The sequence below is a fragment of the Anomaloglossus baeobatrachus genome, chromosome 6 (assembly GCF_048569485.1).
Source record: "Anomaloglossus baeobatrachus isolate aAnoBae1 chromosome 6, aAnoBae1.hap1, whole genome shotgun sequence".
Classification (NCBI taxonomy): Eukaryota; Metazoa; Chordata; class Amphibia; order Anura; family Aromobatidae; genus Anomaloglossus; species Anomaloglossus baeobatrachus.
Window position 1 is genome coordinate 147,726,606 of NC_134358.1, and position 27,898 is coordinate 147,754,503.

Sequence of the window (27,898 nt, forward strand, 5' to 3'; positions counted from 1 at the left end):
TTCCTCTGCACTTTGTGTTTCTTTGTGTAGACTTCCCGGTGTGTAACGCAGGAGTCCGCTCCTGGTCCTCTGGTTGGGAGCCGTGCCCGTCAGACGCTGACCCGTAGGATCTACCGGGCCCAGGCAGATGCCCTATCCCTCTCTGTGGGTAGTTGTCTACTTTTTGGGACTTAGGTTGGGACAGGACCTGGAATCCTGCCCTCAATCGGTTAATTAGCTAGGCCGTTGGTGCCGGTCATTGCTTCAGGGTCCGAGTACCCCCCTTGTGTGCACGGTTTCCGGGTCGGTTCTCCGGTGTCGGTACCGGCGGGCTACAACCCTGCCCCCGGTCCACCTCGGATCTGCTGAGCCGTCTTCCCGTCTCCTGCTGACGGTGACCACCGTCTGTCACCTAGCCAATGTGTCAGGGCTCCGACCCTGACACGTGTCAGCTTCTCCTCCTCACTCCTCTCAACTTGAGCTCTAAACTTCAACTACTGCTTTTCCCGCCCCGGGCTCTCCAGACCCATAGGTGGGCGTTTCCTTTCTGCCTGGTCCCGCCCACTGGTGTGTCTGTCCTTCCCTGAGGGGGTGACTAGGGTTTTGTCGGCTACTTTAACCCTGTGTGGGAGCAGTGTTGTGCGGGGGCCTACACTGTGTGACTACCTGGTTTTGCCAGGGCGTCACTATATATGATCCGAATCCTGCTATATATAATCGCCATCTTGTTATATGTGATCCCCATCTTCGCCGCATCGTGGTATATATGTCCCTATCCTGGTATGTATGTCCCCAATAATTGTGTATATGTCCCTCATCCTGGTCCCACCCTGATGTGTATACCTCCCAACACTCCACACACACAAATAAAATAAACAATTATACTCACCATCCCTTAACTCCACGCAGATATTGTCCTTGGTGGGATTTGAACCCAGGACCTCAGCGTTGCAAAGCAGCAGTGCAATTCTGACCAATCTATAATGTTTCAAAAATACAGTAGTCTATCTTTACACCTAAATGTAATTTTTCATATATATTTTGGTGATATGTATTGACATCCCATTGCTGACTTTCAGAGTTATTTTCCCTTAGAATCAGTGCTTCTTAAGCCCGCTTTACACGCTGCAATGTATCTTACAATGTGTCGGCGGGGTCACGTCGTAAGTGACGCACACCCGGCATCGTAAGTTACATTGCAGTGTGTAACAGCTACGTGCGATTGCGATTGAACGGTAAAATGTTCATCGCACGCACGTCGTTCATTCCTCATGAATTGAACATCAGATTGTTCATAGTACCCGGGGCAGCACACATCGCAGTGTGTGACACCCCGGGAATGATGAACAGATCTTACCTGCGTCCTGCAACTCCCGGCCGGTAATGCGGAAGGAAGGAGGTGGGCGGGATGTTTACGTCCCACTAAGCTCTGCTCCTCCGCTTCTATTGGCCGGCTGCCGCGTGACGTCGCTGTGACGCCGAACGTCCCTCCCACTCCAGGAAGTGGACGTTCGCCGCCCACATCGAGGTTGTATGGACGGGTAAGTACGTGTGACGGGGGGTTACTCGTATGTGCGGCACATTCAACAAATTGAAGGTGTTGCACATGCGATGGGGGCGGTTACGATCGCATACGATATCGTATGCTGGATCGTAAGGTGTAAAGCAGGCTTTATGGTTGTAGTAGGGGCTCTTAGTTTACACATGTGGTCCAAACATATACCCTTGTGCATATAACATTCATATCTTTGTAAGGCCTAAGGTTTACTTTTACTTATTAAACGTATGATTTGTGTGCATGTATCGTTTACTAACTAGAGCTTACATTTTTGTTGTTTGCAGATTCAATTGATGGAAAACATGCCAGGAGGACTCAGTCCAGCAGCCCCCTGGGAGAGTTATTTGACCATGGGCTTGACAGCTGGACAGCGTCTATCTTTCCACTGTCTTTGTTCTCAATTTTTGGATGTGTTTCAGGAGAAGCAGGATTAACCCCAATGAGGATGTACTTAGTGACTAGTGTTGTACTCTTCACCTTTATGCTCTCACACTGGGAAAAATACAACACTGGGATTCTTTTTCTTCCATGGGCATATGATATCAGCCAGTTGGTGAGTTGCCACTTTTTTTAACTTTCTTTCTAGGCTTTCCAATTACATGCAAGTCTGGTCAAAAGAAAATATGCAAAAGGTACATAAAATAATATTCCCACAAAAACATATTTCAATAGTGAGCATTTGGAGGCACTAATTTTATATTTATGTTAAAACACCATTTACATTTATGAGGCTGTATATATGAATGGGTTTAACACCTACTAGTATAGAAAGAAAGATAAAGGGATCTACCTACAAGGACTTCCAATCTACAAGACAAAAATAAAGGTCCTGTTTCATCAAGACTGGTGATTTTCTCGCTGGTCTTGATGACGTGGTGTGTTGTGGTCAGATGCTCCTGATTCATGAAGAGACACGTGCTTCTCTTGAGTGGTGTGCATATCCATCCGCCATGCCAGAGATCTTACTCCAGCTCGGTTGAGTAAGATATTTGGCGTTGGAAACACCAACGCTTGTCATGTGTGGCGCCCCTGACCTGGTCAGGCACCACTGAGTATTGCACCTACGTCTGGGTCACTACAAACAGGTAATCCTGATGGCTGATTAGGGTGTGGACACACAGACACTTAGTAACCAGGAACACACATACGGTAGAGGGGACCCCTGGGCAGTCCCAGGGAGGGGGCGTGGCCCTCGCATCCCAGCTAGTGGTGGGTAGTGGGACTGGAGACAGGGAGCGTGCAGTGGCAGCCAGAGGAGAAGGAGTGGAGGAGCCGCATCTGGAGTGTAGAACAGTGGAGCAGGACTCTGCCAGACCCTGCACCTGTAGTGGCTGCTGGCGGGGGAAAGAGGCGACCCACTGGTGCCACCTGAAATCCACCTAGGCAGTAGCAAGAGGTGGCTGAGTAAGGGGACTACCGGTAGACGCAGCCCGCACGGGGAAACAGGTCCCTAGAGCAGGAACCCATTTACTCGGCCTGCTAAACCTGCTGGTGAGGGTACTGTATGTGCCTCACCAACCTACACAGAGTCCGCAGCATCAACAGCAACGAGGGGGCCCATAAGGAGGATCGAGCCTGGAGCCATCTTATCCTTGGGCCATGCTGTCAGCAAACGGGCCAGAAAGGGGAGAACGGCAGTTGCGACTTCCCTGGGTGATTCCAGTAATACTACAAGTAGGAGTCACTTCAAAACAAGAAGTGCTAGGAAGGCGAGTCAGCAGTCACCCCTACATCAGCCGAAGGGATACTTGGTTCCACCTGGTTCATCATAGCATCGCCCGGGTTGACTCACAGCTACCATCTGAAAGTGAGTAAAAACCCTGAACGACATTGCTGCTTGTATGTGAGTTCTTCTGCGACCTGTGGTACTACACACTTACACTGGGCCCTGGGGCCAGCCTCACTCTCGGGAGGCTACAACATCTGACTGCATTTACCATCAGCCCCAGGCGCTCCCTAAACTGCAGTGGCGGTCACCCCCTGACCGCAAATACCGAGAGTGGCGTCACGATTCCCATAGAAGTTAACCTGACCTACCTGTGGCCAGAAGATCACCAGCACGTGGAGTCCCTAAAGACCCTGAGGCGACCTGAAGGTAATGCGGGGCTCCACACATGAATTAAGCAAGCCATGGAATCAGGCCACCACCGCTCTACTTCTGTGCCCGAGCTCTGCCTATTTTGGTGGAGCTGAGAAGATACTGTCATTGAACTGTCAGATGTTGCAAAATTTTGTTGTGTGAATATTTGGTGACTTTTCAATGAAATTTAGGCCAGAATTCTTTGATGAATCAGGGCCAAAAAATCTAGTGGTAGATGCTGCATATATTGTGTATTTGTTATTCTTTATTCAGAAGTAGTAAACCTGTTTAAGGCCAAAGTCACACTTGCGAGTGGCTCGTGCAAGTCTTGCATCGCATTATCCGGCACGGCGTGCCACTCTCTGGACAAGAGCATCTCAGCTGCATAGAAATACTAATAATACATGCAGCTGATCCGAAACCTGTCCGGAGGGCGGCAGGCCATACCAGGTGATGCGGTGCAAGACTCATGCAAGTTACATGCAAGTGTGACACTGGACTAATGGGGAGTCAGACCAGTAATTAAGGATCCTTGTGCATCAACCACATCACTATTCCGTGGCCACTGAACCTGAAGCCTGCGGCCCTCCTCCTACCTTTTATCATACATTATGCCTTTCCTGATTAGTAGGTTGGGGGCGACATCATCATTGTATTAACCACTGGCGGACACAGACAGAAAAAGGCACCTATGCAAGAACAGTGTATAGGCCCTTTTCAGCCTAATATCTCATTAAAATTCACAATTCTACTTGTTTTGAAGTAGAAATTGCCCCCCAACCTCTTGGGGCCCTGTGCCGCTGCACAGGTTACACCAATGATATGTCCGCTACTTATTGTATTAACAATCATTCTGTATGTATAAAATTCTGACCAGCCTGTATAAAAAGGACATTAAATGATCCGTTTGTATACAGCTGATAGGAAGCAGTTTAATTTGGCCACAGATTACTGAACATGGACCGTTAACCTTGATCTTATTGTTTTTTTGTTTAGTCAATGACTTTGGTTTACCTCCTGACTGCGATAGTTGGAGTAGAAACTTTCCATAAACCGGTGTTTCCACATGTATACATGACGGACTTTTTAATTACATTTCTTGTAGGTATGTACAATTTTTAAATTAATACATAAATGACAAACTACATTGCTGTTTTGCTTTTTGTTGTAGCAATGACTGCACTTGAATCTTTAAAAGCAATCTGACAGCAGGATTTTTCTCCCCCATCTAAGAGCAGCATAATGTATGGACAGAGACCCTTATTCCAGCAGTATGTAACTTACTGAGCTGGTTGCTGTCATTTTGATAAAATCACTGTTTTATCTGATGCATATCCACCAGTTCTCTGAATGTTGAGTTCTGGATAACCATGCCCACACCACTGATTGTCAACTTTCTGCCCATGTACAGTGTACACAGCTGCCAAAATATGGTTGTGGTGGGGTTATACAGAGCTCATGAATATACTTGACTACTTGGCAGAAAAATTACTGGTCTTCTAGTGATAATCTGCTGATAAAATAGTGATTTTTATCAAAAGTACACTAAATAGGCCAGTAAGTGATTGCTGGAATCAGGGTCTCTACAACTACATTATCAATCCCTTAAGGCGGCGTTACACGCTACGATTTATCTGACGATATGTCGTCGGGGACACGGATTCCGTGACGCACATCGGCATCGTTAACGACATTGTTGCGTGTGACACCTACGTGCGACTCCGAACAATCGCAAATAGGTTGAAAATCGTTGATCGTTGACACGTCGTTCAGTGTCAAAATATTGTTCATCGTTTGGAACGCATCAGACATATTGCTATGTTTGATACCCTGCAAACGACGAACAACATCCACACGACCGCCTTGGTCAAGCAATATATCGCTGAATGATTTTGCGTCGCTTGTGAGATGGGTATGTGTGACCGCTAATAAACGACCTATGAGCGATCTCGGCAAATTGTAACTACGATCTGGGCGTGTCACATTGCTAATGAGATCGTCAGATAAATCGTAGCGTGTAACGCCGCCTTTAGATTAGGTTGCAAAAACCTAGTGATTCTTTTTAATTCATATGGGACATAAATTGTGCAGGAAAAGCCTGATACGGCAAAATACTGCAACACATGCAGAATTATCATAGATTTTGTCTGGAATGTGTGATAAATGTATCCTATGCAAAGGGTGAATGCCACAATGAAGATAACAGCATAAATGCAGCACATTCAAAGTCCACATCACTGGTCAATTTCAGCACAGATTGCACACAGTTTTTTTTAAGTCTGTGGATGAGATTTTTTCTTTACACTGATGAGCAAAAGGGTAACAATTTTCAGAACTTTTGACTTTCAGGCTCCATATGTCACTATCCACTGCAGCTTTGAACGTGAGACTATCATCATTTTATAGACAATTATCTTGGCTACAGTTAGGTCCAGAAATATTTGGACAGTGACACAAGTTTTGTTATTTTAGCTGTTTACAAAAACATGTTCAGAAATACAATTATATATATAATATGGGCTGAAAGTGCACACTCCCAGCTGCAATATGAGAGTTTTCACATCCAAATCGGAGAAAGGGTTTAGGAATCATAGCTCTGTAATGCATAGCCTCCTCTTTTTCAAGGGACCAAAAGTAATTGGACAAGGGACTCTAAGGGCTGCAATTAACTCTGAAGGCGTCTCCCTCGTTAACCTGTAATCAATGAAGTAGTTAAAAGGTCTGGGGTTGATTACAGGTGTGTGGTTTTGCATTTGGAAGCTGTTGCTGTGACCAGACAACATGCGGTCTAAGGACCTCTCAATTGAGGTGAAGCAGAACATCCTGAGGCTGAAAAAAAAGAAAAAATCCATCAGAGAGATAGCAGACATGCTTGGAGTAGCAAAATCAACAGTCGGGTACATTCTGAGAAAAAAGGAATTGACTGGTGAGCTTGGGAACTCAAAAAGGCCTGGGCGTCCACGGATGACAACAGTGGTGGATGATCGCCGCATACTTTCTTTGGTGAAGAAGAACCCGTTCACAACATCAACTGAAGTCCAGAACACTCTCAGTGAAGTAGGTGTATCTGTCTCTAAGTCAACAGTAAAGAGAAGACTCCATGAAAGTAAATACAAAGGGTTCACATCTAGATGCAAACCATTCATCAATTCCAAAAATAGAGAGGCCAGAGTTAAATTTGCTGAAAAACACCTCATGAAGCCAGCTCAGTTCTGGAAAAGTATTCTATGGACAGATGAGACAAAGATCAACCTGTACCAGAATGATGGGAAGAAAAAAGTTTGGAGAAGAAAGGGAACGGCACATGATCCAAGGCACACCACATCCTCTGTAAAACATGGTGGAGGCAACGTGATGGCATGGGCATGCATGGCTTTCAATGGCACTGGGTCACTTGTGTTTATTGATGACATAACAGCAGACAAGAGTAGCCGGATGAATTCTAAAGTGTACCGGGATATACTTTCAGCCCAGATTCAGCCAAATGCTGCAAAGTTGATCGGACAGCGCTTCATAGTACATGAGTGCAAAAAAGTGGAACATTCTGCAATGGCCAAGTCAATCACCAGATCTTAACCCAATTGAGCATGCATTTCACTTGCTCAAACCCAGACTTAAGACGGAAAGACCCACAAACAAGCAAGACCTGAAGGCTGCGGCTGTAAAGGCCTGGCAAAGCATTAAGAAGGAGAAAACCCAGCGTTTGGTGATGTCCATGGGTTCCAGACTTAAGGCAGTGATTGCCTCCTAAGGATTCGCAACAAAATATTGTAAATAAAAATATTTTGTTTGGGTTTGGTTTATTTGTCCAATTACTTTTGACCTCCTAAAATGTGGAGTGTTTCTAAAGAAATGTGTACAATTCCTACAATTTCTATCAGATATTTTTGTTCAAACCTTCAAATTAAACGTTACAATCTGCACTTGAATTCTGTTGTCGAGATTTCATTTCAAATCCAATGTGGTGGCATGCAGAGCCCAACTCGCGAAAATTGTGTCACTGTCCAAATATTTCTGGACCTAACTGTATATCATATATATTGAAGCTGTAGTGAATGGTGAAATATGGAGACTGAAAGTCAAAAGTTCAGAACATTGTTACACTTTTACTAATCAGTCAGTCTATCTATCCATCCATCCATCCATCCATCCATCCATCCATCCATCCATCCATCTATCCATCTATCTATTTATCAAGCATTATTTTTGCAGATCTTTACAATAACAATCAGTAATTTCTTGAATGCATTTTTTTCTGGTAAGTGCTAGGGTACTTTCACACTTGCGTTGTTTTCCTTCCGTTACAATCCGCCCTTTTGGAAAACAACGGAATCCATTAACGGATTCCGCTGTTTCCCATAGACTTGTATGGTTGACGGATTGTACCAAAAGGACCTGCGTTGCTTCCGCTGGGCGACGCTCCGATGCTTCCGCCCAGCGGGAGGAACGCAGCATGTAACGTTGTTTTGAGCAGCGGAATCCTCTGGATTTCACTGCCCATGCTCTTTTTTTTTTAAATCAAACTTTATTTTGGCTTGCGGTGGCCGAACGTTCAGCTGAGCGACCGGCCGCCGGCATGTCACAGTGCTCAGCTGAGCGCCCGCCCGCCTGCCCGCCGGCATGCCCGGGCGCCAGCAAGTGACAGTGCTCAGCTGAGCGCCCGCCCGCTGGCATGCCCGGCCGCCGGCATGCCCGGCCGCCGGCAAGTGACAGCGCTCAGCTGAGCGCCCGCCAGCATGCCCGGGCGCCGGCAAGTGACAGCGCTCAGCTGATCACCCGGCGGCCGGCTACTGGGAGCGATCAGCTGATCACCCGGCGGCCGGCTACTGGGAGCGATCAGCTGATCACCCGGCGGCCGGCTGCAGGGAGCGATCAGCTGATCACCCGGCGGCCGGCAAGTGACAGCGCTCAGCTGATCACCTGGCGGTCGGCTGCAGGGAGCGATCAGCTGATCACCCAGCGGCCGGCTACTGGGAGCGATCAGCTGATCACCCGGCGGCCGGCTGCAGGGAGCGATCAGCTGATCACCCGGCGGCCGGGAGCGATCAGCTGATCACCCGGCGGCCGGGAGCGATCAGCTGATCACCCGGCGGCCGGCTACTGGGAGCGATCAGCTGATCACCCGGCGGCCGGCAAGTGACAGCGCTCAGCTGATCACCCGGCGGTCGGCTTCAGGGAGCGATCAGCTGATCACCCGGCGGCCGGCTGCAGGGAGCGATCAGCTGATCGTTCACAATAGTCTGCCGCTGGTAATAAACTGTAAAAAAAAAAAAAAAAAAAATCAAAACGAATTGCGTTGTTTTGCAGCATTCGTTGCATCCGTTGTGTCACTATATGCAACACATCCGTTGCATCCGTTACACAACGCAATGCAACGGATACCGTTCAACGCAAGTGTGAAACTAGCCTTACACAGACAGTACACACGTATATACATTTGGTGAGAATGGACCATGCTTTCACGCATATATGTGAAAGAGGCCTGAGATGTATTGTGAGGTTTTGTAGCAGCTGTGTGTTCTATTATGAGGTTCAGTAGCAGCTGAGGTGTCTATAATGAGGTTCTCCAGCAGTGTATTAGGAGGTTCTGCAACAGCTGTGGCATAAATTATGAAGTTGTGCAGCAGCTGAGGTGCGTATTGTGAGGTTTGCAGCAGCTGAATTGATTATTACAATGGTTCTGCAGCATCTGAGGTGTGAATTACAGTGTTCTTCAGCAGCTTGGGTGTGAATTATGAGGTTCTGCAGCTGCTGAGGTGTGTATTATGAAGTCTGCAGTAGCTTAGGTATGTACTACGAGATTTTGAAGCAGTGGTAGTGTGTATTATGAGGTTCTGCAGTAGGTTCTGTGAATTATGAAGTTCTGCAGCAGTCAAGGTAAGATTTATTAGGTTCTGCAGCAGCTTTGTTGTGTATCATGAGGTTCTGCAGCAGCTGAAGTCTATAATGAGGTTATTGTAAGCTATACAGTGGCATGTAAACTTTTGGGCACCTCTGGTCAAAAATACTGCTATTCTGAATGTTGAAAATGAAATGATCTTTAAAAGGCATTTCCTTTGTGTTGTAGCCAATATATATATATATATATATATATATATATATATATATATATTGTGAGGTAGCGTGGTCGGCTGCGCAGCAGAAGACACGGGATCCAGGCATTAAGGTTCACAGCACACGGTTTAATCCAAAACAAAAGTCCACAACAATATACATGTGCCTCTCCAGCAGATAGCTCAGGGAGTTCTGTTCACTCCCTCACATCCGGCACACCTGCTCCGTTCCTGTTTCCATTTAACCCTTCCTTCAGCCTGTAGGGAAACAGCATTAACCCTGGAGTGGATTTACTTTCTATCATGGAGGGAGCACAGCCGGGGCGAGACATACCGGCCGTCATAGATAACCCCGGTCACAGTCTCACATACCCCCCCCCTCAGTTCAATCGTGCGGGGTTGAACTCTCGCCATCAAACACGGGCCGCGGGACAAGGCATCGGGGTTGCCCTGCAACCCACCGGCCCTATGTTCAACCGTAAACCGGAAGTTCTGCAGAGAAAGGAACCACCGTGTAACCCGGGCATTCCGTTCCTTGGCGGACCTCATCCAGACCAGTGGAGAGTGATCCGTCACCAAGCGAAACTGCCGTCCCAGCAGGTAATAGCGTAGGGACTCCAAGGCCCACTTGATCGCCAGGCACTCCTCCACTACGCTATAATTCCGCTCGGGAGGGGTGAGCTTCCTACTTAAGAAGGTGACGGGGTGTTCCTCCCCCTGAACCACCTGAGACAACACTGCCCCCAGGCCGACCTCTGAGGCGTCAGTCTGTACTATGAACTCCTTCCGGAAATCAGGGTGTACAAGAACGGGCTGTCCGCACAGGACCCCCTTCAGGGCCCGGAAGGAGTCCTCGGCCTGCGGAGTCCAGCGCACCATGACGGACTTCTTGCCTTTGAGAAGGTCCGTCAAGGGGGCTGATAGTCCCGCAAAATCCTTTACAAACCTCCTGTAGTACCCCACGATACCCAGGAAGGCCCTAACCTGCTTCGTGGTCAGGGGTCTAGGCCACTTCTGGATCGCCTCAACCTTGTTAATTTGGGGCTTAATCACTCCTTGGCCTATCACGTAGCCCAAGTAGCGGGCTTCCGTGAGTCCCAATGCACATTTCTTGGGATTGGCTGTCAATCCGGCTGTTCGAAGCGCGTCCACCACCGCTTGTACCTGTTCCAAGTGGGTCTGCCAATCGGAGCTGTAAATAATGATGTCATCAAGGTACGCTGATGCATACGCCTGGTGGGGTTCCAGCACTAAGTCCATCAACCTCTGGAACGTGGCCGGAGCGCCATGTAACCCAAAAGGCAAGACAACATAGTGGAAGAGACCCTCCGGCGTAACAAAAGCGGTTTTCTCCTTGGCGGACTCCGTCAGTGGCACCTGCCAGTACCCCTTGGTCAGGTCGAGCGTGGTGAAATATCGCGCCTGTCCCAGCCTATCAATCAGCTCATCCACCCGGGGCATGGGGTAGAGATCGAACTTGGATATTTCGTTCAATCTCCTAAAGTCATTGCAGAACCTTAAGGAGCCATCGGGTTTTGGTATTAGGACAATCGGACTAGCCCATTCACTCCAGGATTTTTCGATGACCCCCAGGCGTAACATTGTCTTTACTTCCTCCGATATGGCTTGTCGTCGAGCCTCCGGTACCCGGTATGACTTCAGGCGTACCTTCAGGTGGGGCTCGGTGACAATATCATGTCGTATCAGACTGGTCCTACCGGGCAGCTCGGAGAAGACATCGGGGTTCTGCTGAACCAACCGTCTGGCCTCTCGCCTCTGAGTCTTGGTGAGGGCTTCTCCAATCCTTACTTCCGGTTCATCCTCTCCGGAGGTCGCTGGAGCCGGAGGTGAACGACCCGAAGAGGAGGGAGATGGGGAAAAAACAGCCATCAGGCTTTCCCGTTCCTGCCAAGGTTTTAATAGGTTGACATGGTATATTTGTTCAGGTTTCCGCCTACCGTGCTGCAATACTTTATAGTTAACCATCCCTACTCTTTCCTTTATCTCGTAGGGGCCTTGCCATTGAGCCAGGAATTTACTCTCCGCCGTGGGGATTAATACCAACACCCGATCCTCGGGTTTAAAGGTCCGCACGGTGGCTTGTCTATTGTAGCGGCCGCTTTGCGCGGCCTGAGCCTCCTGTAAATGCTCCTTCACAATTGGCATGACCGCGCTTATGCGGTTCTGCATACCCAAAATGTGTTCAATCACACTTTTATGGGGGGTGGGCTTTTGCTCCCATGTTTCCCTTGCCAGGTCCAACAATCCCCGGGGATGTCGCCCGTATAACAATTCAAAAGGCGAAAACCCCGTGGATGCCTGTGGCACCTCACGGATGGCAAACATCAAATAGGGAAGCATCATATCCCAGTCTTTCCCGTCTTTTGAAATCACCCTTTTGAGCATGGTTTTCAGGGTTTTATTGAAACGCTCGACTAAACCGTCCGTTTGAGGATGATACACAGACGTACGAAACTGCTTGATCTGGAGTAGCCGGCATAGCTCTTTGGTCACTTTAGACATGAATGGGGTCCCCTGATCCGTAAGGATCTCCTTGGGCAACCCCACCCGGCAGAACACAGCAAACAACTCCCGAGCTATAAGCTTTGCTGCAGTATGTCTGAGAGGTATCGCCTCGGGGTACCGGGTGGCATAGTCAACGATCACTAGGATGTGTTGGTGCCCTCGAGCGGACTTTACGAGGGGCCCCACCAGATCCATCCCTATCCGTTCAAAAGGGACTTCTATAATGGGTAACGGTACCAACGGACTGCGAAAATGGGTCAGGGGTGCGGTAAGCTGACACTCCGGGCAGGTTTCGCAGAACCGTTTTACCTCCCCAAAGACCCCGGGCCAATAGAACCTTTGCAATATTCGCTCCTGCGTTTTCTTGACCCCTAGGTGGCCACTCATCAGGTGTTTATGAGCCAAGTCGAGGACCCGCCGGCGATGCGGCTGGGGCACCACCAACTGCTCTACCCCCACGCCCCGTATTTCATCTACCCGGTAGAGTAAATCCTGCTTAAGAGCGAAATGGGGGTACCTTACCTGGGCACCGGGCAGCTGTGCCACCCCGTCAATTACTGTCACCCGGTCCGGGCATGTATTAATGTAGGGTCCTGGAGTTGGGCTGTCCCAAACGTATCCGGGGACGCCTCCAACTCCGGGATGGGTTCGACCGTCTCAGCCTCTCCTGCCAATACCTCTAGGGGCGACCTATCGGGCTCACATTCTGTCCCTATCATGGGGACCCCTACGGCAGGTGTCCCGGATTCAGGATTGTAGGGCTCAGGTCCCGGACTGACCAATATCTGAGGAGACTTAGGGGGTCCCTTCCATAAAGTCCAAAAATAGGGCAGATCCCTTCCTAGGATCACGTCATAGGGAAGAGTGTTAAGAAGTCCCACCTCATGTTGCACCTGACCGCAAGGTGCTGTGATGGTGACAATCCCCGTGGGATAGTCTCGGCGGTCCCCATGTATGCAAACCACCCCCACGGTACGTCCTGTGGCCTTTACTTTAGCCCTCAAGGTGGATCGCACCAGGGTCACTAAGCTTCCGGAATCCAACAATCCTGTAACCGGACATCCATTCACCTGTATTTGGCACAAGTGGGGCTCAGTCTCTGGGGAGACCAAGTCAGCGGTACACACCACCTGAGCATACATTGAACCCCGCCGGGTAACCCCACAATCCATGGGCTCCGTGGTGAGTGGACACTGGGCTTCCATATGTCCCACCCGCTGGCACCGCCAACATCTAATGGGGACGGAAACCCCCTTGACGGGTTGTCGTTTAGGGTACAGAACCTTCCGGACCTCAGGAATGGTGGGCGCGGCCTCAGACGGGACGGTAGGGGACTCCTGCACCGTTGTCAGCGGTGGGTCCTTGGCCCTAGGCTTGGAGGGGCCGGACCGACGAGCGGTACGCAAAGTCTCAGTGTCCCATATCAAGTCCTGCGTAGCCACATGCTGCTCTACCAGGGACACTAATTGGTCCAGGGTACTCGGGTCACCCTGTCCTACCCACCGTTGAACGGTGACGGGTAAAGTGCGCACAAAACGATCCACTACTACCCTTTCCACCATTTGCGCCGGGCTCAGAGTGTCAGGCTGCAACCACTTTTTTACAAGATGCAACAAGTCATAGGCCTGGGAGCGTACGGGTTTGGCTTCCTCATAGAACCACTGATTTACCCGCTGAGCCCGTACATAGGTATTCACCCCCAACCGAGCCAGTATTTCGGCTTTCAGGGTCACATAGTCAATGGCGTCCTCGGTACAGAGGTCCAGGTACGCTTTTTGGGGTTCCCCCGTCAGATAGGGCGACAATACCTCAGCCCACTGGGGGGTCGGCAGCTTTTCCCGCTCGGCCACCCGCTCAAACACCGCCAGGAACGCTTCCACATCATCCCCCGGGGTCATCTTTTGCAACGTTTGTCTCACCGCTTTCCGGACGCTGCCGTCGTCACCCGGTCCCGGGGTTGTTGCTGCCGGTCCGGCACGGATCGACTTGGCCAGGAGAACCATCTGTTCTTGGTGCCTTTTTTCCTGCGCTTGTAAGGATTGCTGCTGACGTTCCAACGCCCGGAGCAGGTGTGCATTGGTCTGTTGCTGCTGTGCATTAGCCTCTTGTTGCCGTGCATTAGCCTCTTGCAGCTGTGCATTAGTCTGTTGCTGCTGCCTTAGTATGTCCTCCATGGCGTCGCCGGGTTTGGGCTGTAGTATAGCCGCTCGAATCCAGGACATGTGCTGCTGGGTCACCAGGGATGGATGCTACACCTCACCGGCTGTCATGCCCGCATTCTCCACCATATGTGAGGTAGCGTGGTCGGCTGCGCAGCAGAAGACACGGGATCCAGGCATTAAGGTTCACAGCACACGGTTTAATCCAAAACAAAAGTCCACAACAATATACATGTGCCTCTCCAGCAGATAGCTCAGGGAGTTCTGTTCACTCCCTCACATCCGGCACACCTGCTCTCGTTCCTGTTTCCATTTAACCCTTCCTTCAGCCTGTAGGGAAACAGCATTAACCCTGGAGTGGATTTACTTTCTATCATGGAGGGAGCACAGCCGGGGCGAGACATACCGGCCGTCATAGATAACCCCGGTCACAGTCTCACAATATATATATATTCATATATTCATCTTTTACATTTTAAAAATTACAGAAAGGAAAATGGTCCAATGCAAAAGTTTGGGCACCCATGTAAAATTGATTGCTCAGATAACTGACCAAGGTTTCATTAGCCTGTTAGGGTAATGGCTTGTTAGGAAAGGTCGGGGGATGCAAGTTTCACACATTTATAAAAACGTAGCTTCCTCTAACCATGTGCCATAAAACAGCAGCCATTCTTGTAAGCAGCTGCCTAGCACTCTGAAAATGAAAATGGTGGAGGCCCACAAAGCAGGAGAAGTCTATAAGAAGATAACAAAGCATTTTCAAGTTGCCTTTTCCTTAGTTCAAAATGTAATTGTAAATGTAATGTAATTTAGAATGACAGTTAACAAGAACAGTGGAGATCAAGATAAGGTCTGGAAGATCAAGCAAAATTTCTGTGAGAGCTGCTTGCAGGATTGCTAGAGAGGCAAATGAGAATCCCTGCCTAACTGCAAAAGACCTTCAGGAAGATTTAGCAGACTAGAGTTGTGGTACATTGTTCTACTGTTCAGAGACACCTACATAAATATGGCTTTCATGGAAGCGTCATCAGAAGAAAACCTCTCCTGTGTCCTAACCATAAAGTTATAAAGCTCTGCATCAGAAGTATGCAAAAGAACATCTAAATAAGCATGATGCAATTTGGAAACAAGTCCTGGACTGATGCAGTTAAAATAGAACTCTTTGGCCACAATCATCAAAGGTATGTGTGGAGAAAAAAGGGCACAGAATTTAAGGGAAAGAATATCTCTCCAACCATTAAGCATGGGGTGTCTCAATGATGCTTTGGGGTTGTGTTACAGCCAATGGCACGGGGAACATTTTCACAGGTAGAGGGGAAAATGGATTTAATGAAATTGCAACAAATTCCTGATGCAAACATAACACCATCTGTAAAAAAGCTGAAGTTGAAAAGAGGATGTCTTCTACAAATGGATAATGATCCTAAACACACATCAAAATCCATAATAGACTACCTCAAAAGCAAGGGAGCTGGATCACCAAAAAGAGCCAGACTGCCCATCCTTATTCCAATGCTAGAGTGATGATAGAGATCAACGCTGGGGCAGATTACTAACAGCCAACGAGTGTGCAATGGACGGGCAGAGGGCGGTGCCAGCTATGACTGTAAAGATAGAAAAACAAGTAGAGAGAGCTGCCAAGTTTGGTAGGGCCGCAGGTAAACAAAGTAGATGCAAGGAATGACGTTAAATTCTGACGGAACAAAAGGTAAAAACAAAAAACAACTAAAATTATAGGTGTGTTGTATATTACAACACAGCACCTTAGCTTAAAAAAATTGATTTAGGAGTTGGACAACTTTTTTAATGTTTCACTTCCTCCCCATTTACAATATGCTAGTGTTACAGTTTGAAAAACAGTAAATAGCTTCTCCTCCCCTCAGCAAAGAAGTGGTTACAGGTGTTTGTAGTCAAGGGTATGTGCTTGCTTGTCAAACAATCAAATTAAAGAAAACCAGTTACCTGGATTTTTACCATATAAGCAGCAGCCACCGTCATTAAGCCCCTATATACAACATTCTAGAATTCTGTATAGATTGTACTTTTCATTTTATAAAACACACCGGATTATAAGATGCACCCCAAATTTAAAGAAAAAAGGGGGGGGGGAATATGGGGTCCGTCTGGAGTAGGGCAATGTTGTGGGGGGGTGCAGTGGGTGTGCCAGATGCTTGCTTCGAGTACTGTGAGGCAGGAGGAGCAACCAGAAACTGTCGGCGGAGCAGGCTTCAAATATATGTGAGGAAAAGTGCGCCATATAATCTGAAAAATATGGTAAGTGCCCAGGCCAATCTGTATAACTTAAAAAAGACCTTTTACTATACTCAGCAATGGGGCGGTCCAGTCCAAAGGGCATCGCTGCTCTCAGTCCGACGCCTGCTATCTTATAATGATCGCTGTCTTCCTTCCCTGCTCCGTCTAGATGACGTGTCCTATGTCATCCACACAGTGTCTGCCATTGTGATCCTGCGCAAATGCACTCTTTTCTGCCCTGCTGAGGACAGAGCAAAGTACTGTAATGCGCAGTCGTGGGAAAGGTCAAAGAACACCCACTCATGCGCACAACAATTCTTTGCTCTGCACTCAGCAGAGCAGAGAGAAGTGCGCAGGAGCTAAATGGAGGATACTGTGTGTATGACTTAGGACACGTCATCCACACAAAGCAGGGAAAGAGGACAGCAATCGCATGCAGAGAGGATGCACCAAATCTAGGTCACCGGACCGCCCCGCAGGGGAGTATAATAAAAGGTCTTTTTTATGTTATACAGATTGGCTTCGGGACTTATATACAGCGTTCTAGAATGTTGTATATAGGGGCTTACTTTGGCAAAAACCTTGTGACAGGTTCCCTTTAAGCTTGATGACAATGAAACATTAAAATTCAAAGTAATTTAGGAAGTTTTTATTTATACAGTGATTTGGACAAATGGGCACAATGGTACAGGAATACGTTTTAGAATCAGAACATGAATCCTGCTCCATCAATGGCTTTCTAACATGTACCTGTTGTCTAAGGTGACTTTCCAGAATATGTTATGTTTGTATATGAGGAAAAAACACTATTGCAGGCCATTATCTGACATATATCACCAGCTTTCCCCTCTGCAGGATCTATCTCTAATTTTAGCTTTTTGGGTGGAGACTAGCTGTTATGTTGTCTGCCATACACAACACGCTAAGGCATGATGGCTTTTTGCTATCCTGTCTCTATGTAGCATCTTCTTAGAACCAGCTGCAACATGGAGAACAGTATATAGTCTCAATGATTATTGTAACTGTTTGGTTATGACTTCAGCATACCAAGGCATTGTGCACAGTTGTATGCTTTCAAATTTGTGAGGATGAACCTTTCGATAGACAGGGGGTGATGCCACGCTGCCATGCTGAAGAGATAATCCAGGATTTAACTATGGTGATTTTATTTCAACGCGTTTCAGAGAGAACCCCTCTTCTTCAGGATGAAATAAATAATCATGTGATTATTCCTGAAGAAGGATTGGGGTTCTCTCCGAAACGCGTTAAAATAAAATCACTATAGTTAAATCGTGGACTGCCTCCTCACTGCGGCATCACCCCCTATCTATCTAACGGATCATCTTCTATCTCCACGTAGGGCTGCAGCAGCCATGTCCTACAAACGTTTTATAGTTGCCTGTGACTTTTACAATCGTCAAAGGTGAGCTGCTCCAGTGTGGTTTTTTTCACCTGTTTCTTCTCTGATAAAACCCTATTTCGTGCTCCTTTGTCTTCCAACATTGTTTCACTATAACCAAATTTGTGAGAACAGTTTGGGAAAGGCCCTTTTGTGTTCCAGCACTTTTGTGCGAGGTCCATGGTTGGGGGGTTTGGTGTTGAAGAACTTGAATGACCTACACAGAGCCCTCACCTTAACCCAATCCAACATCATTGGGGTAAACTAGAATAGAGATTATGAGCCAGGCCTGCTCATCCAATATCTGACATTATAAATGCTGTTCTGCCTGAATGGTCAGAAATTCTCACAAACTAGAAAATCTTTTAGAAATCCTTCCCAGAGGAATGGAAGATGTTAGCTGTAAAGGGACAATCAACTCCATGTTAATGTCTATGGATTTGATTTAGAGACATCACAAAAGCTTTTTTAGGTGTAATGTGTAGGATGGTGTCCCACATTTCTTTCCATATAGTGTAAGGGGAGAAATAAGCATATTTCTCTGATAAAATCTGGTATATATAACAAAGTTTCTTATATTTGCTTGTTATATTTATTGACATGACACTTGCTTAATGCTATAGTTTTTAGACTTCTATATTAATTTATTATAAAAATGTAAAGACAAATAAAACAATTGAAATCTAATTATCTTGTTTATATAAAAATCAAGATATCTCAACAAATAATTGTCTTTGCTATTTTAGGATGCAGCATACTGATCGCCCTTCCCCAGACACTGTTTAATATTGCTGTGTAAGTTGGCATTTTAAATTTACAATTTAGTTTGGAGAGGTAAAATTGTTGAATTGATTTACTGCTAAAGATAGGGAACAGTTAAACAAGGATTTTGTATTTTGGTGTTCCCTTTGTTTTTTTGAGCAGTATACGGTATATTGGAATACATTTCTTTCTGTTGTATAATAAGCACTAGATCTGTAAAAGTGTAAAATAAAGTATGAGCATTACTAATTCTCAAAAAGACGTAATTGCAGGGGGTATGTCACCCAGGAATATGGTGGGGTACTCGGTCCCGGGCGGTGTATATCTTGGGAATGTCACGGTGGTGGCTGTTGCCCGGTTCCATGCCCTGGGCCCTTTTTATAAAGGAGGTATATTTACAGGGGATTAGATTAGTGTTTATACGTGACGCCACTTGCAGTGTTACGGCTATGTAGATGAAGCCGCCGCTGCACAATGTCCACTACTGGGGCTGGTGTTAATGGCAGCATGGATGTTAGACCCTCCGCAAGCAGGACCAGGCCCCAGAGGGTAGGTGATATGATGGGTGTCGGAAGAAGGTACCCCACACAAGGTTTTTAGTGCAACTGGTTCTTTACTCACTTTTTGGTGGTAACTGGTCACCCAAGGCCGGCTGGTTTCACTTTCAGGTCCCCTTTGTCCCAGTGCCAGTGTAGTAATTTGGTACCATCTTCCCCTGCACCTGTCTCTGGTTAGTGGGTCCCCGTGGCGTAGAGCAACTGGGGGTCCCCATCCGGTGGTGTTGCTTTCCACTGCTGCCGGATGCGGTAGCTGTGGGGTTCGAGTCTCTGGTCCTGTCCCCGGCTCGCTCTTTGCTACTGAGTCTCGAATTTTTAGGGTCAGCAAGGTCCTTGAAGGTCCCCTCACTGTGCAGGTGTTAACAGGCTGCGTGGAGCTTTATGCCTGTCCTAGGGTCCTGTACCCCGTTGGTGCTTAGTTCTGGGAGTACTCCACAGGCAACTACCCTCCTGGGCACCAGGTTACTGTTAACTCCGTGTCGGTATGTCTCCTCACGTCCACCTTCTAATAATAATAATAATACGTTTTATTTCTAGAGCGCCAACATATTCCGCAGCGTTTTACAATTCAGAGGGGACATGTACAGACGTATGAGACAATACAAAATAACAAAATTAAGATACCAGGAGGAGTGAGGTCCCTGCTCGTAAGCTTACAGTCTATGAGGAAATAGGGGAGGCACAAAAGGTGAATGGGGGGAGAAAAGCTTGTCATATATGGTCCAGCCATCGATTTAATAGGGGATTCAAAAGCAGCTGCATGAACCCGTCATTGGCCAGAATTTATACAGGTACAAGGGACAAGATTTGGAAGTAAATTTTTGGGAAGGGCGGAAAGGGACTAGATTAGATCAGAGCAGTGAGGTGATAGGCTAGTCTAAAGAAATGAGTTTTTAGGGCCCGCTTAAAGGTGTGGATGTTGGTAATTAATCGGATTGCTCTTGGTAGTGTGTTCCAGAGCATAGGCTTGACTTCAACTACTCTGACTACCGTCCACAGTCTGCCCCTCCCACGTGGTCAACTAGTGGACTGGACTGGCTCCACCTCTAGGTGGCCATCCATTGGTCTGACCCTAGCCTTGCACCATTGTATGGGGGATTGTTGGGGAAAACTGGGATTACCTGGAGTTTTTGTGTGTTACCATCACTGCTCTTCTGGGGCCCTAGGGGGTAGGCCCTGCATCCTGGTGAGGATGCAGAACCTTGTATCACCCTGATGGCTTCAGGTGCACTACAGGTACATGAGCCGGGAACACCAGCCATCACAACATACTACATAGCGCAGTTACTTTTACAAGCTGAATGTTGATTGCACTTTATAGGCACTATTCAAACTTCCAAGTTCCATGATAAAACATGATGTACCTATTATGCTTTATGAGAATGTTGACATGTTCATTTGTTTGATGGACCGATTGTCCAAAAAAAGAAAGATGGAGATATGATGTCTAAGTTAGATCTAATTTGTGGACTAAAATCACTAATTCAAGTAGCCAAATAAAAGATTTCAAGTCTGCTAGAGACTTATCAACATTTAACTCTTTGGTGATCTGCAAGATTATTGACAACGGAGTGGAGACATGTATAATCTCATGGATTCTCACTGTTAAAGAATTAAAGTCCTCTCTTTTACTATCTATTTTGTTTGTCAATAGTTTTTCAAAACCAGAGTATCAAAACGCACAAACTGCCTCAATAGTCTTAATTATAATATTTTACCTTTGCACCAATATGTTGCAAATGGATCTCCTGTCATCCATACTGTTTGCTTGATATAAGCTGTTAAAATGTTTGAGAGGCGTTTTCTATACTATCCTTTATAAACACAATTTTGCTACAGGGACAAATCAATGCCTGTATTTACTGCTCGACTGAAGCAGCATTATATTGCAAGCTCCATATTTCTACCTAATAAATTCAATTACAAACTTTCTTGGTTTGCCATAAAATCACTAGTACTTTAAAAGCAAGCAAGTAGCGATCTATAAATGATTACAGTATTCAAGTATATTAGGAGGCTCTACCGATGACAAGTCCTAAACGCACACGGTAGGGATGTACGTGTAGTGCCCCTCCTAAGCTATTCTTACTCAGGACCAAAGACCTGGTTTGAATTAAAATCATTAGACATTCCTCTCAATGTGTTTCACCGTTATGCACTGGTATCCTTAGAAGTAGTAGGACTAAGCATTGCCATTACCCCTGAGGAAGCCAATGCATGCTAGTGAAACATGTTGGGGACTAGTCTGGCGGTTTTAATTCAAACCAGGTCTGTGGTTCTGAGTGAGAATAGGTGCACTATAGGTGTATCTCCACTGAATACATTGCAATACATTAGGACTCCTTATCGATAGGTCCTCCAAATATCCTAGTAGGCTATACTCATTATTAATTAACATATATTCTGTATATTGTCACCATGCTATGCTGCCTTTATATATTCTTGTGTACGTCTACTTAAAGAAAACCTGTCATGCCATAGCAGAGACATTTTGGTCAAAGACCTTCATCAGTGTGCGTGCAGAGTCTGTATAGACAGCGGTGGACACCGCGTCATACCCAGTTACGCCGTTTGCTAAGTTGCTATACTTTCTGAGAACCCTCTGCACGCACACTGATGAAGGTCTTTGACTGAAATGTTTGTGCTTGTGCTGGTCCTACAAGTTCTTCACAATAAAAACCAATATCCACATTGATCTTGAGTGCCAAGTTTCTACATCTACTTGAGACAGTTTTGACCTTACTTGAGCACCACCCCAGAAGTGCTGTGTGTATCAACTCAATATATATTTCTTGAACCCCGTGCATCATTAAACAGGGACAAACTCCCTCATAATAAATATCCATATAAAACACATACATGAAACATGAAAAAACTGTACCGGTGTCATAAGTGTGTCCCCCGTGTGTCCGTTTTTAGCATGCTTGTGTCAGCCATGTTTTTCCAGTGTGGATGAAGAAGAATTAAATTACAAAGCTTCTCCTATACTTTGCAATGTTAAACACGGACAGTACACAGATGACACAGAGATGCTATTCATGTGCTGTACGTGTTTTTCACAGACTCATAGAATTGTATAGGCCCTTGTTATTGTGCTGACGGTAAAAGACGGACATGCTAGCAGGAAAAAAAAGGTTTTTTTAGGTTCAGCTCACCTTTGGATTAGCTGTGGCCGATTTGGATGATCAGTGCACGGACAGTCAGCAGGCCGGTTCCCGGGAGCTCAAGACGAGAAAGGATTTTAGTCCCGCACCTGAAGATTAATTATTCCATTTCGACGTGGTCACGGAATTATTATTATTATCATTATTCCCGTTCGATATGTCGTCGGGGTCACTGAATTCGTGACGCACATCTGGCGTCGTTAGCGACGTCGTTGCATGTGACACCTATGAGCAAGTGTTAACGATCAAAAATACTTACCTAATCGTTGATCGTTGACACGTCATTCATTTTCAAAAAATCGTTGCTGGTGCTGGACGCAGGTTGTTCGTCGTTCCTGAGGCAGCACACATTGCTAGGTGTGTCACCCCGGGAATGACGAACAACAACGTACCTGCATCCTGCCGGCAACGAGGTGGGCGTGTCGCTAATGCGGCTGGTCTAAGCCCCTCCGCTTCTATTGGCGGGCCGCTGTGTGATGTCACTGTGACGGCGAACAAACCTCCCCCTTAAGAAGAGGTTGTTCGCCGCCAACAGAGACGTCGCTAGGAAAATAAATATGTGTTATGCGTCCTAGCAATATTGTGCGCCACGGGCAGCGATTTACCCGTGATGCACCAATGAAGGGGGCGGGTGCTTTCACGCTAGCGATGTCGCTGCGTGTAAAGCAGCCTTTAGAGTACTGTGCCTTTAAACAATATGGGACGAATGCCTTGTTCATCTAAACAAACAATTATATGCAAGTACAGACAAGATGGGAATGTCCAGCCATCCTACCGCTCAGGAAGGAGTTGGGTTCTGTGTAAGCTTCTGGTTTCAACTGTATATAAGAGACATTTACAGAATGTCTTTTTCTGTATACCTTATTTTGAAGACAAAACCCTACAGTAAATTATTTGTAGAATTCCTATTTTAATAAAATATAACATTAGAACTTTGCTCTATGTTCTCATGCCTGTAACAAACAAACAATAACACTTCTTCTTTCTGTAGAGCTTATCGACAGAAAACCCTGCTGAAGGACTCTCTGTATGAAGCACTTTTACCGTTATTTTCTCCTTCCCTTTTATTTATTTTGTTGACTGTCTGGACTATTTATTCTCCAAGTAACATCCTCGACAAACAGCCAAGGTTATTTTTATGGATGGTTGGTGTATTTTTCTCAAATGTAACTGTAAGTATGAGTTGTGTACGCTTGTTCTATAGTGTAACCAGAAAGCTATGACATTTGTTCCTGGATATTGATTTTCTTATTACTTGTATATTATTATAATGTATACAGTTATTTCCATTTGTCATATACTATTTCAGCTTTCATCATCCATACCTTTATACCTTTATTTGATAGTGCAGAGTTATTATATGCCAGATGAGTAACACCCGATCAGAAGTCTTTTTTTGGCTTCTTTGGCCATTGTCATTAATGGTTGGTCTAGCCGTATCTGGATGTCTTGGGTCCCTAGAAGAGCACACTTTCTTTGCCATCACAGCTTTTGCTACAGCTGCTCACATTCATTATGGAGTTTGTGTGGTGAGTGCTTGCTTCCATCAATCTAACAAAAAAAATGTAGTCTCTAGTGCCACCTGTGGGCGAATACCCTGTGCGTCAACGTTTGAAGGGCTTTAAAAGGAACCTTTCATGTTGTGAAATGCTATTCATCTGCTGACAAAGGGTTAAAGAGGTTCTCTGGAAATAAGAAAAATTAATTAAATGAAATTATTATATCACAGTTCATTTAACTACAAAGGTAATCAATCATACAATTAAAATGCCCGTCATCGTGCTCCACTGACAGAAACCTGTACTGAAATGTTAGGACAGATGCCTGTGCAGTAAGAATTAATGGTAATGAGAAAAAAGTAGCATAGAAAGAAGGTGCACTCCCAATAATCATATGAAAAACATGGTTTTTATTGACAAAAATGCAAAAAACTGACAAACACACTGGTCAAAAAATATTGAAGAAAAAAAAAATCGACAGAAACAAGCAGTACTAGGATAGGGGATGGATTTAATAATCCTTGATACGTCCCCAAAGTTGATGCTGAGGCACAAATAAACAAATATGCAGTTTATAGATATCACACAGAATGCACAGTAAGGTAGTGTTAAAGAGAACCGGATAAGACTGGGGTACAGCATTCCTGGAGTTGTGATTTGTGCCCGGATAGGGTCCAACCCCGCAATATAAAAGTCAGAGAATCCGGCACTCAGATGTATTAAAATGAAACAAAAGATCCCTTTAATTGGTTGCACCATGGGTAGTGTACACATTAAATTGACGTTTCGGTATCACCGACCTTTCTCGAAAATACACTGTCAGTAGTGCTCATGGTGGACGACCTGTAAAGCTGTGAGAGGTGCACCATGTGGGGATCACTACTGGGCTGATGAGCCTATTGGAATGCCTGGGTATTGCGACAGATTGCTGGGGAATGTGGCAAGGATAAGCAAGTACAGACATAAAATAACAACAAATCAAATCTAAGTGATGACTAGCAAAATCAAAATAAATACAATGACAACCATACTGGACAGACAAACATGAAGGGAATATATGTAAGGCCCCCAGAACATACAAGACACAATAAAGAATTGATAAAGAATAAATATAAAGTGCCTGAACATAACTGATCATACCCATCACCCATCATCTATGTAATTTGTATACAGCAGTCACAGTATGACCTCTATAATGTACAAACAAGAGTCTATATACATTATATAGACAATACTGCGACTGCTATATGTACATGAAAAAAGATTCCAAATTGAAAGTAACTCACCCAGATCCCTGAGATTGGCGGGAGGATGTTGAGCTACAGCGGGTCTAGTGTAGAGAGACGGACTTTGGGCGTGGGACGTGCAGAGGAGCGGGATCCCCAGGACTGGTGAGGTGAGGGCAAACTCCGGCCACAAAAATATGTTTTGACACTGGCATTGGCCAACGTCAGACAGAAAGAGCCCTGTGCGCGCCTACGACTCTTTCTGCAGCGATTTGAAGCGCACGTGTGCTGTTCAAATCCCTGCAGAAATTTCTGCAGGGACAAACGCTACGTGCGCACATAGCCTTATAGTTACCTCTATCTGCATCTAGGTGAAATCGAGATGCCAGGCAGGAGAGGTTGGTTGTATGGTGTGGCCTGTGGACCACTGTTTTCAGTCCCTCAGATGTCTCTACCCATGAGGAAAAGCCAAAGGGATGGACTTTGGTTAGATCTGATATAGAACCCTGTTTCATCTTGTATTCTTGCAACAAAGTTTTGAACATAATATTTAATGTGTAAAATACTAATCTTGTATTTTATTTTAGGGGAAACAACTGAGCCAACATTTCCATATTTACGTATTCTCCCTAAAGAAGTGGTATGCAGATTGAGTAACTGACGTAAATCTACAGGTTTTATATTTTATTATATTTTAAGAACTGTATGCTTAATGCTGTAAATATGAATATTATTGGATTCTGAGTACATCTAGAACGAACACTAATCATTGTTGAAAGTATGGCAAAATTACTATTATTTTCCAACATGTACTAAAATTAACAGCTATATTAAGAGTTGTTAGTTTGGGCCATTGATACATTTTAATTCCATGTTGTCTTTGTTTGTTTTTTTTGCCGAGGCTAAATTCACTGCAACGACAAATGGATAGGCTCTACTGTCAATAAAAAGGTTGCGCTCAGAAGAATGACTAGAGTCATTAGTCATGTATTACTCTGGTATCCAGTAAAATTTGCTGGAACAAATGGTGCTTTTTTAAAGCAGCACTCCAGAATTTTTTGTTTTCTTTCCTCGATGATGTGGTGCTTTAAATCTATGGCTATGTTCACACAGTGTATCTTTTCTAACCACAAAGATGCAGCATTTTGTGCCCCAAAAAACACACAAAAAAACGGACGCGTGGTAAAAACGCATAAAAAAAGCATACGTTTTTGCCACGTTTTTATCGCATTTTGCCGAATGCATTTTTTAATTCAAATCTATTGATTGGAAGGGCTCAAATATGCTGGAACAATGTAAAAAGAATTGACATGTTGCATCTTCAAAAACGCAGTCAAGATGCAGACAAAAAATATTCACAATGTGGACAGCAAAATAGAAATCTTGTAGACTTTGCCGGGGAAATTAAATGCATGCATTTAGGTGCATCTTTGTGACCTCAATAACGCATTACAAACGCAATAAAAGATACACTGTATGAACATAGCCTAAAGGCCCCGTCACACGTAGCAACGTATCTAACGATATATCGCCGGGGTCACGGATTCCGTGACTCACATCCGGCATTGTTAGCGACAACGTTGCGTGTGACACCAACGAGCGACCGTTAACGATGTTAAATACTCACCAAATTGTCCATCGCTGACACGTCGGTCATTTTCAAAAAATCGTTGATTGTTGAGAACGCAGATTGTTCGTCGTTCCCGAGGCATCACACATCGCTATGTGTGACACCTCGGGAACGACAAACTACAGCTTACCTGCGGCCGCCGGCAGTGAGGAAGGAAGGAGGTGGGTGGGATGTTGCGGCCGCTTAGTGACACCACTGTCACGCCCCCACGAACCGCCCCCTTAGAAAGGAGGTGGTTCGCCAGCCACAGCGAAGTCGCTAGGCAGGTAAGTCCGTGTGACGGCTCCTAATGATATTGTGCGCCACAGGCAATTTGCACAAACGACGGGGGCGGGTACGCTCGCTAGCGAAATCGCTGAGTGTGACGGGGCCTTAAGTCTTCTGATTAAGCCTGATAGATCCCGCTCATAGCAGAACATAACAGGCCACCGTACCCTAGGATTATCAGATGATCTCGGGTACCATGGCAAAGATCAGCACCCGCAATTAGGCAAAGCAGGGGACCAATACTGTCAAAGGGGAGTCTTCCCCCTTTTAATTACTTTTACGCCACTGTCAGTAGTGACAACAGTAATTAAATCACCCCGATCGGTTCCAAAGCCAGTTGGGACTGATGCCCGCAGGTGTCAGCTATCATTTACAGCTGTCATCTGTGGGAATTTCACCCATGGGGGCCACTATTCATTTAATCTTTACCACCATTTTAAAACGGCAGTAAGGAATAAAGATGCTTAATGACCGCCATTTTAATGCATATTGGTGGTCGTTAAGGGGTTAATTAAAGTATTGCAATGCTGTATATGTGGTTGCTAAAGGGAACCTGTTTCCACAGAAAACGCAATCTGCAGGTAAATATCGTTACAGTGCTGACATTACTGAAAGTGCAACTACCGGGAGGAAATTAACGTATAACTTCCCGGGAATCGACTGCTTTCTCTCATGGTGACATGCATGGAGCAATAATAGTCACCCACAGCACCGCTCACTATACTTATGCGCTGCAGAACCATTTGTTAAAGGGGCTATCCACTGCTAGGACAACCCCTTCTTTTT

The 27,898-nt window shown here is 45.8% G+C and overlaps 1 protein-coding gene across 1 annotated transcript in view; it reads left to right on the forward strand.

The window, feature by feature from the left end:
- LOC142243841 (ethanolaminephosphotransferase 1-like) overlaps positions 1–27,898 on the forward strand; it is a 115,963-nt gene that overhangs the window by 83,258 nt on the left and 4,807 nt on the right. The window contains exons 6-11 of the mRNA XM_075316045.1: positions 1,822–2,090; positions 4,614–4,722; positions 18,754–18,802; positions 23,482–23,662; positions 23,837–24,019; positions 25,803–25,889. Coding sequence (XP_075172160.1) covers positions 1,822–2,090; positions 4,614–4,722; positions 18,754–18,802; positions 23,482–23,662; positions 23,837–24,019; positions 25,803–25,868 — 857 coding nt within the window. The 3' untranslated portion in view covers positions 25,869–25,889. The remainder of the gene's footprint in view (positions 1–1,821; positions 2,091–4,613; positions 4,723–18,753; positions 18,803–23,481; positions 23,663–23,836; positions 24,020–25,802; positions 25,890–27,898) is intronic.